Below are 12486 nucleotides of genomic sequence, written 5' to 3'. Positions count from 1 at the left end.
ACTCTCGAAGCATCGGGGACACGGTGCAGCGGCGGCGGGTAAAGGAGGCAGCTCGTAGCCCGACGGCCAGCGCAGGTGCTCAAAGGGCAGGGTGGGCCAGGGCTGGGCCCTCGCACAGGGTCTGCTTGGGGGGGGGGGCCGGGGGGGGGCCTGGAATGCGCGCGCACCTGCCCGCCCCTTGGCCCTCCCTGCCCCTCGAGGGAGGGGCCTGCAGAGGCCCCACCCGCGCGTCTCGCCTGAGGCTGGTCAGCTCAGACCAGGTGCCCGCCCCCGCCGGTTAAATGGGCCGGCGGGGAGCAGACCCCGGAAACTGCTGGGAACTCCGGGGCTGCGAGCGCGACGGGCGGCAGCGTCGAAGCACAGGTAACTGAGTGGGCGGTCGCGGCGCTGCGAGGCACTTTGATTTCCCGTACTTGGGAACGGGGCAAAATCGAGAGGGTCTTAGCCGATCTCACAGTCCCCTGCATCCCCGCCCCCCCGCCACACTGGACACGGGGCTTGCCGGTGTCTCGCAGTGTGGCAGGAGGAGGGCTGGAGCTACACTCCATCAGCTGCACAATCTAGCATGCTCCAGCTCATTGTGGAGTTTCCGCCTGAACCCCGGGTGAGATAGTCTTAAGCCGGTCGCACAATGCTACAGTAGGGTTTTATTCAGTCCCCCAGAGAGGAGGCCGTAGTAGGAATTCACTAATGCTTTGGGTAATTTTGTAACATACACCATGAAAGAAGGTTGCCCAGAGAGTATGGCCAGAGCCCAGGGCCAGCAGTTTCTAACCTCCCAAACGTCCTGCTCCCCAGCCATTCACAGTGAGTGGTTTCAGTAATCAGGCACCAGCTGGGTGAGAGCCCAAAGGACCCCTCCAGAAAGGGGCCAGCTTCTCAATGCTCTTCTGTTCTCCTGCCTTGTTAACCAGTATTTCTTCCACCAGAGAGCATCATGGCAGGGCAGGTGGCTCTGAGCCGGACCCAGGTGTGCGGGATCCTGCGGGAAGAGCTGTACCAGGGCGATGCCTTCCATCAGGCTGATACACATATCTTTATCATCATGGGTGCATCGGTGAGTCTCCCCCAGGCCCCACATCGTAGAAGCAGCAGACTTAGAGCGTGACGTTGCTTCAGTTCGCTTCCCTTTAGGTACCTGGGCTTTCCCAACTGATTGTCGTCGGGACCCTCGGGCTCTGCTCGGTTGGGCTCTCGCTGTTGCCCTTGCTCATGTGCCACTCCTCCTGCCACCACCCAGTATACACACGCCGCGAGGCATTTCTGAAGTCCGTGTGCAGCCATTGACTGTAGACCTACGTCCTGGAGCTGGGAGGTCCTTAGAGACTGTCTGGTTGGACTTCCTCCTCCACAGGGAAAACCGAGATGCAAACAGGGGAAGCGATTCATTCTGGGAGTATGTTTTCCAAACCTGTTTCTGACTTGACAGATGTCACACAGTTAGATCCAGAGGTAGGATTCAAGGCTGGATCTCTGCCTTATCTCTCTACCGTCAAGTTCCCTGAGGAAAAACACTCAACCTTTCTTGAAATACCATCTCTTTGCCCCAGCTTCCAAGGCCTGCTGAGGAACTGAGACCAGCCCCATTGTCTAGCCAGTGGAACTGCCACTTTTCTCTGATCAGAAAGGCCAAGGAGTAGAAGCAAAGTCAGAAGTAAAGCACGCTGACCATACGTGATGAGGGTGGGGGAACAGGAGAGGGAGGGTGGGTCCTCAGAGAGCCATGACCCCTGACTGAAGCACTCTCCCCACGTGCCGTGTGGAAACAAGATCTACCCAGTGGTAAGACATGAGCAGGGGCTGGGGAGCTGTCAGGGTTTCATCTCAAAGTGAAAGTGGTCTCTTTTCTCTTTTCACTTTTCACCGTGGACTTGACCAAGAATCTGCTACCCATGATATGAGCATCTTTGCTGGTAACTTATTCTATAAACCTCAAGTGAGAGTTCTACCCAAACTAGTCAGCTCTTGACGGGGCAGACATTGTCTCTCTGTGACTTCCACACCGCTGTCCCCTCAGCTCTGGAGGAACTCGGCTCTTCGTTCATGTGTCGTAACACACCACCGTGCTTTGCAGAGCCTGCCTCCTGCCAGTTCTGTGATTCTCTTCAGAACTTGGAAAAGCGAGCCAGAATGCAGTACTCTGCCAGTGGGAGGCAAGGAAGGTCACCCCAAACACTGTCCCCTGACCCCCTGTCACCCAGGGCTGGGGGGTGCCCAGGAGGAGCACACGGAGCAGGCCTGGCCCCCACCCTGGCCCCGGCCTCATCCCCTTTAGAGGAGCCAGAAACCTTAACACCTGGGACCTTGTCTAAGAAATAGGTTGGGGGAGAAAGTAACTCAGGATTATTTTTCCTCCTTCCCCCCCCCCTCCGTCCCCATACCGGCCTGTCACAGGATGCTCCAACAGAGGGTCCCAGGCCTCAGTAAATGGCATATGACCCCAGGCCCTCAACACTTAGATACCTCATTGAGAGCATCCAAGTTTGCTCTGTGGCCTGGGGCAGGTGTCTTTCCTTCTCTGAACCTCATTGTCTCCACTTAGCAACTGAGGTCTTCTGAAGCAAGTGTGGAGGGCCCTGGGGCTCTGCTGAGCTGATTCTGTGACTCCACTGCCTTCATGTGGGATGGGCTTGGGCTTAGGCAACTTTGTTTCTTTGCCAACAGTAGGGTTCCCCTTTGCTCTCCTCTGCTGTGGGAGCAATAACCAGAGGCTTCTAGAGCAGAAGTGGGAAGTGCCGCTCCAGCAGGGTGGAGTGGGGGAGGAGGAGGGTCCTTGAGGAAGAGCCCTTGTGTATTTCTCCCTCCTCCTGTTCCGGGTGCGGGGTGGGGGGGGGGGGCGTGTCCCTGCAAGGGCAGCACCTAGAAGAGTTCCCACCTAGCCCAGCTGGGAGGCTTCCTCCCTCCTCCCTCCCCCCTCCCTCCCCCTCCTCATGGGAACTGTGCTGGGGGCCGGAACCCAAGGTGAGTGCATGTGACAGCAGACACTGCCAGGCCTTCATGTTCCCAGGGCCATGGAACAGAGCCTTCCTCTCAGAAGGACGAGCAGACGCAGAGCCCCTGGGGCAGGCTGGGCTGCGGGGCCGTCCTCTGCCCCCTCTCCTCCCTGGGCCGCTTACCCAACCGTCGCCCGCATGCCCAGCTTCCTTCCTGGGCGTGTCCTGAGGCTGGCTCGTGGACTTACCGATGGGCTTTCGGCCACTCTCTTCTCCCTGCTCTGAGACCACTATCTCCCTTCTCAGGACTCCCACCCTCGGCTGCAAAGGGAGTGGAGGTACTTACTGTCCCAGTCCAGAGAGCTCTGGAATGAAAGAGCTCAGTTTCTCCTTATAGACCAGCATTGGGAGAGGAACCTGGGGCCTGACAGATCGCATGTGTCCTCTCCCAGGCTGGAGCCACTTTACCCCCACAGTGGACGGAGAGAGCAATCGGGGCGAGAGAGAAAGAGAACAGGACTGGGAGCCCCCTCGGGCAAGATTGGCTCACTGCATGGTCCTCAGCACATCCCTCGCCTCTCTGGGCCTCGGTTTCCCCACCTGGACCACGAGGGCTGTGGCTCGATCGGTGCTCAGGTCCCATCCCAGTGATGGGCCCGTGCGTGGCATGATCTGGCAGCCTCAGCCCTCCCTCTCCTCAGGGTGTTTCTGGGCTGCCTCCCCTCTTAGGGCGATAAGATTCTTGCTGTGTCATGATGACTCTGGCACTCCCCCAAAGGCCTGATGATTCATGAGCCCCAGGGAGTAGGAGGGAGGCCCTTTTGTTGGTTTTGCAGCCCAGCCTGCCTCAGCAGCCCCAGGGTCTCACTCCGGTGGCTGGGATCCAGCTGGGCCCCAGCAGAGCTGCGCTCCACCCCAGGACCTGGGCGATCCTTGACCCGGGTGGCCCTAGTGGGGCAGGGATAGCCCACCCCTTCCTGGCCTCCAGCTGGCAGCCAGCCTCTGCATTCTCTGCCGCGCCCCTCCACCCTTTTAAAAGCCTCTGAGGCCGAGACCGAGGGTTTATAAAACTGGAGACTGAGGTCAGACCTGGGCGGTGACACGCAGGCAGCGGCCCACGGCCCTTGGCCGGCAGCTGGGAATGTGAATCAGGTACTGCTTCTGCTACATCACCATGTGTCCCCAGGCACGTCCCTCCCTGCTGTGGTCCTCGGGGGGGCCCCATCATTGCCCCCACCGTGTACAGCATGCTCTCTTCCCACAGTGGCTCTGGTAGAGGAGTCCAGCCCAGGCTGGTGGGGAGGGTGGGCCTCCCCGGGCCCCTGCCCCCACTGTCCTGGGTCCTACCTCGTCTTTCCATCGGGTGACTCGGAGCCCAGCAGGCCACTGGTTGCAGGGCTGAGCTGAACAAGGCGAGCAGGTTCTATCGCTAGTTAATCCCAAAGGGACCAGCGAGAGCAGTGGGGTGTGGGGCGCCGTGAGTCAGGCAGGACGCTGGGCCCGCTGGGCCCGCTGGGCCCGGCGGGCAGCCTGCTGGAATTTGATCGGAAGCCGGCGGGCAGCCTGCTGGAATTTGATCGGAAGCAAACATTCCACTTGGCCAGGAAGGCGGGACGTGGCTGTGGGCCGTGGTGCTGGTCGTTTCTCCTGGCCAGTCCCCAACAAGCCCGGGAGGAGACGGGGCCCACCGAGCCCCAGGGACCAGAGTGGAGTCTCCCACCGGCCTGGTCCCAGTGATGGAGAAGCAGGAAGCAGGCGCCAATGGGCCCTGGGAGGAGGGGGCCGCAGCTGGGGGCTACTGGGCTCGGGGGCAGCTCGAGGCCCCGACTGGGGGTCGGAGCCGGACCTTGATGCACTGCTGTCTCCGTGGCTCCCATGGAAGGTGGCAGGCACATGGGGGATCAGTTCTGAGCAGTTGCCAAACATGGGCAGGGGCAGCAGCATGGGGAACCCTGGCTTGGGAACCGTCCACTTCGGGCCATCGGGGTCCCAGTGGAGCCTGGAGGTGGTGACCTGGGGTGGAACAGACACCTGGGCTTGTCTGCATGCAGAGGTCGGCTCAGCCCGGGAGTTGGAGGCTGAAGCCAAGGACAGGATGAACGCGAACGTTTGAGTCTCATAAGTGGCCCGCCCCAACCTCCACCGCCACCCAGGAGACCCCCAAGTGCCTTCCTAACTGCCTGTCTAGGGGGCAGGGATTTTAATCAGGTTGGAATTGCTTCGCTTCTAGTCACGCGGCTTCCATTCTGCAGTGGTTCATAGAACCCGTCCAGTGGTTACGTGGCTCCTAAGGTCATTTTGCCGTGAAGATTTGGGTTCTTATCCCTGGAGGTGGTTTTCCTGCCCAGGGTGAGTCCAGCGCCTCCGCCCAGCGGCTCTCCCTGATTACAGGGCGGGCGCATGAAAGGGTGGCCTGCTGTGCCCCGCAGGCTTCCTCTGCCCCCCACCCCACCCACCCCCACCCCCACCCCCGGCCATGCCCTCGCTCGAAGCCTCTTCCACCCGAGTGGAGAATTCCTCTGTCAGGTCACCAATACCAAATTAACGCATGTTGCCGTGGCCACGGCGACTGAACTGGAGTGGAGAGAAGGGACTTTTTAGTGACATTTTAGTGAGTCTTCTGTCACCTTCGTGGGATGACCATATTGTTGCCCACAGTTACTGTGTGTTCATACCCTTGCTCTTACTTTGGAAAGTTTCACGGCACACAAGTCAACAGCTAAGCGCTCAGGCTACCTGGGCCCCACCCTCTGCTCGGTTATATTCTTTTCAGTCTTTTTATTTTTAGGTAAAACTTGTACACGTTGAAAGGCACCCATTTTCACTGTAAAGGTTTACACACCTTTATTAGCAAAGAGGATGTTCCCACCTCCCCAGGAAGTCCTTGGGCGGTGGTCCACCTCCTGCTCTGGAACACCGCGGCTGTCACTTCCTCACCGTGCAACCATTTTGCCTTTTCTAAAGCTTCCCTTAAATGAACTCAGGGTATTTAGTCTTGTGTCTGGGTCTGGGGCTTAGCGTTATGATTTTGAGATTCACATGTGCTGGGTGGGTCACTGGCTCATCCCTTTTTTGTTTGTTTTTGTTTTTGTTTTGGCCTCCTGCACAGCTTGCAGGATCTTAGTTCCCCGACCAGGAATTGAACCCAGGCCCCCTGAAATGGAAGCAGGAGCCCTAACCCTAACCACTGGCCCACCAGGGAACCCGTCAGCTCCCCCCTTGACGCTGCGTGTCCACCCCCTGTTGATGGATTTGAGCCTTTGGGTGGATTCATCTTCTTTTTTTTCTTTCTTTCTATTCACCTTCTTGGTAGTGTATTATGGTGAACAGGAGTTTCTAATTTTGCTGAAACCTTCATTTACCCGTTTTTCTGATTACTGCTTTCTGTGTCATAAGAAATGTTTCTACTCCCATCTGTTGATTTTTTTAAATCTATCAACCTTGCTAAAATCTCATTAATTGTAATAATTTGCCTGTAGCTTGCTTTGAGGTGGTTTTCTTTTAATGGACAGACTGTCAGCTACAAAGAGGGCCAGCGTGGCTCTTCGTTTCCCGTCCTCACGTCTTGTCTGCTCTCCACCTGCCGCTGTCAGGGCTTCTGGTGGAGCATTGAATAAACAGCCAATGGCAGGCGCTCTTTTCTTGCTCCTGGCTGTTTAAAGGGGATTATTTCAACATTTCCCCACAATATATGATGTTTGTGAGGGTTTTTATAGGTGCTGTTTATCAAGATAAGGAAGTTCCCTTTTATTCCTAGTTTGGTAAGAGGTCCTATTGTGATAGATGTTGATGTCTGGAACACTTTATCTACATCTGGTGAGTTTAGCAAGGTTGCTAGATTGAAAAATCAAAAGGAGTAGACAGATTTCTTACAGCTTTTTTTCCTTTAATCTGTTAATGTGGTGAATTTCAGTGATTTTTTTTTTTTCTGCTTTTCAGCATCAAACCAACCTTTCGTTTGCAGGATGACCCCAACTTGATTCTGACATACTCCATTTTTGACGTTGCATGATTGGGTTTGCTGGTACCTTCTGCAGAAATTTTGCATCTGTATCTGTGTACATGGATGAGATGGGCTTGGGGCCTCCTGTGTGCATTTCTCAGAGGTTCCAGCCGCAGGGTTCTGGGGCCCCATCACGTGGCTCAGCAGGTGCTTCCCAGGCAGGCTTTGCCTCAGACTGGTGTTCTCTCTTCCTGGGAGACCCGCTGGCAGAGCTTTCTGTGCCAGGATCAGGGCCAGGCTTGTCTCGTTGGGAAGGCTGTGGCTGCAATCCTGTCTCCTTTATAACCATTGCCTGCTCAGGTCCCTTGCTCCGTTTTGGTATGTTGGATTTTTCTAGAAATGTGTCCATTTCATGTAAGTTGTCAGACATGCAGTAAGGTTGTTCTCTTCTGTCTTTCCCATCGGTAGTTTTGTCCCACTGCACTCCTAATTCTTGGTGCCTGTTTAAAAAGCAGTCTTGGGACTTCCCTGGTGGCGCAGTGTTTAAGAATCCACCTGCCAATGCAGGGGACACGGGTTTGAGCCCTGGTCCGGGAAGGTCCCACATGCCTCAGAGCAACTAAGCCCTTGCGCCACAACTACTGAAGCCTGTGCTCCACAACAAGAGAAGCCACTGCAATGAGAAGCCCACGCACAGCAACCAAGAGTAGCCCCCGCTCGCTGCAACTAGAGAAAGCCCACGCACAGCAACGAAGACCCAACGCAGCCAATAATTAATTAATTAATTAATTAATTTAAAAAACCAGTCTTGCCAGAAGGCTGTCTGTTTTGATTAGTCTTTTTCAAGCACCAACTTTCGGCTTTTTGATCTTTTCTTTTGGTTTGTTTTCTGTTTTATTCATTTTTATTTTTCATTGTTCTCTGCCTTGTAATTTGTTTGGGTTTAAAATTCTGCTGTCCTTTTTCTAACTTCTTCAGTTGAATTCTGAGCTCAGCAGCTCCCAGCCGTTCTTTTTTGCTAACCTAAGCATTTAAGGTCATGTCTCATTTGATGTGTGCTACTTCCATTGCCATTCGGTTCCAGGGAATTTAGGGTTTTCTTTAGCCCGTGAGCTGTTTAGAAGCGGGCATCTTGTGTTGGCTTTGGTTCTGCCTGCTCGACCAGAGACTGGGGTCTGTGGATCGTGGAACCAGCGGGTTGGTGGTTGCCTCCTGGCCAGCACGAGGTCTCTTTGCCTCGAAGTGCCCCCGGCAATGTGCGAGCACTGTCGGGTCAGGGTCAAGGGCTAGGCTGGGCTCTAGTTCAAGCTGCTCAGGCTGTACACAGGGCCAGGACAAGGGTACCCGGGTGTCCTGCGGGGAGATGATCTAGGGCATGTCCTCAGCTCCTAACCATGCCTGTTTTCTCTGCCACAGGGTGACCTGGCCAAGAAGAAGATCTACCCCACCATCTGGTAAGCTTGTTCCCCCACTGCTCACTGCCCCCCACGGTCCTCTTGCCCCCGCCCTCGCCACAGCCGTGCTCTGCCCTCAGGTGGCTGTTCCGGGATGGCCTTTTGCCCGAAGACACCTACATCGTGGGCTATGCCCGCTCCCGCCTCACGGTGGCTGACATCCGCAAGCAGAGCGAGCCCTTCTTCAAAGTGAGTGGCTTCTGGGGTCTCCATACGTGCCATACCCGCCTCCCATCGCAGATGCCCTTCCTCCCTCCCCCCCAGGCTCAGCCTTTCCCCCCTGTGCCAGGGCCACTTCCTCCCTAGCGATCCTCAGCCTGGCACTCCTCCCCACCTGCTCCCACTGCTTCCTTGATGCCAGCCTGAGACCCCTGTTTCCCAGCCCCCTCTGACTTGGGCTCACCAGTTCCTTCCCACTGTACCCTGCGGCCCCTCCGCCATGGAAATGCTGCAAGCCTGACTTTTCTCAACATACCATACTTTGGTGGAATGACTTTGGAGAGAGATCTTTCTCCCAGGTCAAAGTTTCCTGAACTCTGGCTTCCGTCTTAGGTCACACGGCCCCCGCCCCCATGGGTGTGCAAAGCCGACGAGATGGGAGTGAGCCCAGTGCAGGGCTAGGATGGCTGACTTCTCAGGAAGCCCACCCTGCCTGTGGGATCAGGGAGGGAGGGAGGGGCCGGTCCGACATCCTTGTGTCCGTATTTTCTAGGCTGCCCCGGAGGAGAAGCCCAAACTGGAGGAGTTCTTTGCCCGCAACTCCTATGTGGCTGGCCAGTACAACGATGCAGCCTCCTACGAGCGCCTCAACAGCCACATGAACGCTCTCCACCAGGGGCCACAGGCCAACCGCCTCTTCTACCTGGCCCTGCCCCCCACTGTCTATGAGGCTGTCACCAAGAACATCCACGAAACCTGCATGAGCCAGACGTAAGGCTGCTCTTTCACCCTCCCTTCCTGCCTCCTGGGCCGACCGATCTAGGGAGTCTGAAAAAGACAGATGTCCCGTGTTTGTTCTTGCCATGAATTACCTCTCCAAAGAAGGCAATAGGAGTAAGAGTTCTCTAACAGCCTTTACTGAAAATGCTACCACCCGTGTTTACCTTCCAAATCCCCCGTATGAAATCCCGTTGTCCCTGGCAGCAGTCCCGCCTAGCACCACAAGGTGGCAGTGTTGCTCCACGAAACTCTTGCTGCCGGTCGCTTACTCTAGCTTTCGGCGTTTCTCAGGGTCCCTTCGACCACCACCAGAGGGCGGCGTTGGTCCACGGGAACCCTGCTGCCTGTGCCGCAGCAGCTCAGCGCTCTGTCGTTTTTCCAAAGCCACGGCCATGTCGGTTTCACTTTGTCCCATATTAACTCTCCGTGAGGAATAAGGGATCTTTCTCCACATTAAAACCCATGGAGGTGGCTCTGCCTTTGGCATCCCCTCCCCGTTTTCTCACTAGCTCGGGGCCCGGGAGGGAGCAGAGCCAGCCAGTGGCGCTCCTTCCAGCCACCAGCCAGTCAGCTTTGAGCGTGGCGCTGAGGGCTGGGAAGGAAAGGAGGTGTTCTCCTTGCCGAGGCCGGGGGAGGGCCGGCCCGGCAGAGCTTTGCTGGCTCATCTCACTGCAGAGCGGCGGCAGGGAGGCTCTGCCCTCACTCCCTGGGGAAGGGGCTTTGGAGGGGGATGAGGGGCTCAGCCCCGGTCCCCAGGGAGGGTGTGGGAGTGACGCAGCTCTGGCCTCCCGCAGAGGCTGGAATCGCATCATCGTGGAGAAGCCCTTCGGGAGGGACCTAGAGAGCTCCAACCGGCTGTCCAACCACATCGCCTCCCTGTTCCGCGAGGACCAGATCTACCGCATCGACCACTACCTGGGCAAGGAGATGGTCCAGAACCTTATGGTGCTGAGGTGCGACCGGGGCCAGGACTGGGCGCTGGGGGGCCCTGCTGCTGCCCCCTCGGACGCCCACCAGCCTTCACCCTGCCCCTCCTGCAGGTTTGCCAACAGGATCTTCGGCCCCATCTGGAACCGGGACAACATCGCCTGCGTCATTCTCACCTTCAAAGAGCCCTTTGGCACTGAGGGTCGTGGGGGCTACTTCGATGAATTTGGGATCATCCGGTGAGAGCCTGGTTCCCGTTCCTGGGAGATGCGGGGGGCGGGCATCCCGCCACCCTGCAGGGTCGCCTCTTCCTGTTTTGGCAGCAGGAGTGTCTGAGCCGTCGGGAGCGGTCACGGTCTTCTTCCTTTGCCTTAAGGGGACCTGGCAGACACGGGGCATCAGGACACAAGCCCAGTTTAAGGCCCTGAGCCCCCAGCACCTGGCCAACGAGGAGAGGCCTTAGCTCACTGTCCGTCCCTTCCTCCCGCCAGGGATGTGATGCAGAACCACCTCCTGCAGATGCTGTGTCTGGTGGCCATGGAGAAGCCCGCCTCCACCCACTCCGACGACGTCCGCGATGAGAAGGTGGGTGGGGCTGTGCCCTCCCAGGCCCCTCCCCCTCCTGCAGCAACCAGCCCTGAGCCCGAGGTGTCCTGTCCCAGAACTGACCTTCTAGGCCTCAGCTTCTCCTTCGGAAACAGTGAGGGTGGGCTGAGGTGGCCCCAGAGGGCCCTTGCAAGACGGAGCCTCCTGACTATCTGGGCCACTCACCCGTCCAGGAAGACCGCCCCTCGGAGTCACATGGTTCCCGGCACCTGCTGTCCTTGTTACCCAAGGGGCCCCTCTCCCTGGCTCCTCTCCAGGTCAAGGTGTTGAAATGTATCTCAGAGGTGCAGGCGAGCAACGTGGTCCTGGGCCAGTATGTGGGGAACCCCAACGGAGAGGGAGAGGCCACCAAAGGGTACCTGGATGACCCCACAGTGCCCCAGGGGTCCACCACAGCCACCTTTGCGGCCGTCGTCCTCTACGTGGAGAACGAGCGGTGGGATGGTAGGTGATGCCGCTGGGCCCGCGCTGGTGGGACCTGGCCCCCTCATCCGCCCGAACGGCCCCCCAAGGCTGGCCTTGTCCCCGCAGGGGTGCCCTTCATCCTGCGCTGCGGCAAAGCCCTGAACGAGCGCAAGGCTGAGGTGCGCCTGCAGTTCTGCGACGTGGCCGGGGACATCTTCCGACAGCAGTGCAAGCGCAATGAGCTGGTGATCCGCGTGCAACCCAATGAGGCCGTGTACACCAAAATGATGACCAAGAAGCCTGGCATGTTCTTCAACCCCGAGGAGTCGGAGCTGGACCTGACCTACGGCAACAGATACAAGGTGGGCGCCCGCCTGTGGGGACGGGGTGGCGTCCAGGGCTCCAAGGGGCGCGTGCCTCGGTGACTCCCTCCCGCCTGTCCGCTGGCAGAACGTGAAGCTCCCCGACGCCTACGAGCGCCTCATTCTGGACGTCTTCTGTGGGAGCCAGATGCACTTCGTGCGCAGGTGACGGTTGGCCCCTCCCCCCTCCCCCTCCCTCCCTCTGGGCCGCCGCCCACCCCATCACCACCCCCTGTCCCCTCAGTGACGAGCTGCGGGAGGCCTGGCGGATCTTCACTCCCCTGCTGCACCACATCGAACTCGAGAAGGCCCAGCCCATCCCCTACGTCTACGGCAGGTGCGGGGGCGGGCAGGGGGAGGCGACGGGGGTGATGGGGGAGGGGGACTCGGGGGCTCAGGGTTTCCTCACCTCTCCCCGCCGTGCCCCTCCCAGCCGTGGCCCCGTGGAAGCGGACGAGCTGATGAAGAGAGTGGGCTTCCAGTACGAGGGCACCTACAAGTGGGTGAACCCGCACAAGCTCTGACCCTGTGCCGGGCCCACCCCTGCCCCGCCTCTCCGTGCTCCCCCGCCGCCACCACCCCCTCCCCGCCCCCGCCTGCCCTACCTCGGGAGGACCCGCCTCTGGAGGACTCGGGACCACAGCCCTTAGCCTCACATTCCCACCCGGGCTCGGGCCACGCCACCCGCCCCTGGGCCCAGTCTCATTCCTCTGCCACCCAGCACTGTGACCATCCCCACCCGAGCCAGCCCCTGTCCCCCAGACTGAGCCCTCCTGGAGGAAGGAGAAGGAGGGCTGCAGTTGTGGGCAGCAGGGGGGCAAGGTCCTCGGAGCGCAGGGGAAGGGGGCAGGCGCGGCCCAGTCTCGGCGCCACTTGACATTCCTGGCTCCCCACTGGAAGGGACCTCTGTGCTGGAA

At 58.5% G+C, this 12486-nt stretch overlaps 1 protein-coding gene across 1 annotated transcript; it reads left to right on the top strand.

The window, feature by feature from the left end:
* The first annotated feature begins 281 nt into the window (after positions 1 to 281).
* On the top strand, positions 282 to 12093 carry G6PD (glucose-6-phosphate dehydrogenase). Its single transcript, XM_065900097.1, has 13 exons — positions 282 to 363; positions 930 to 1057; positions 8293 to 8330; positions 8411 to 8519; positions 9043 to 9260; positions 10064 to 10222; positions 10310 to 10435; positions 10688 to 10781; positions 11060 to 11246; positions 11334 to 11569; positions 11658 to 11734; positions 11814 to 11906; positions 12003 to 12093. Exons 1-13 carry the CDS (start codon positions 282 to 284, stop codon positions 12091 to 12093), a joined length of 1638 nt encoding a protein of 545 aa, XP_065756169.1.
* Positions 12094 to 12486: the final 393 nt, after the last annotated feature.

Source organism: Phocoena phocoena, chromosome X (assembly GCF_963924675.1).
Source record: "Phocoena phocoena chromosome X, mPhoPho1.1, whole genome shotgun sequence".
NCBI lineage: Eukaryota > Metazoa > Chordata > Mammalia > Artiodactyla > Phocoenidae > Phocoena > Phocoena phocoena.
This window is presented reverse-complemented; position numbering and strand designations above follow the sequence as displayed.

Bases quoted from the DNA above. Each gene is read 5' to 3' on its own strand.
- G6PD (XM_065900097.1), top strand. From the start codon at position 282: ATGGGCCGGCGGGGAGCAGACCCCGGAAACTGCTGGGAACTCCGGGGC. The intron at 1,058-8,292 runs GTGAGTCTCCCC...TCTCTGCCACAG, and splicing joins TTATCATCATGGGTGCATCG to GGTGACCTGGCCAAGAAGAA. The intron at 10,436-10,687 runs GTGAGAGCCTGG...TCCTCCCGCCAG, and splicing joins GATGAATTTGGGATCATCCG to GGATGTGATGCAGAACCACC.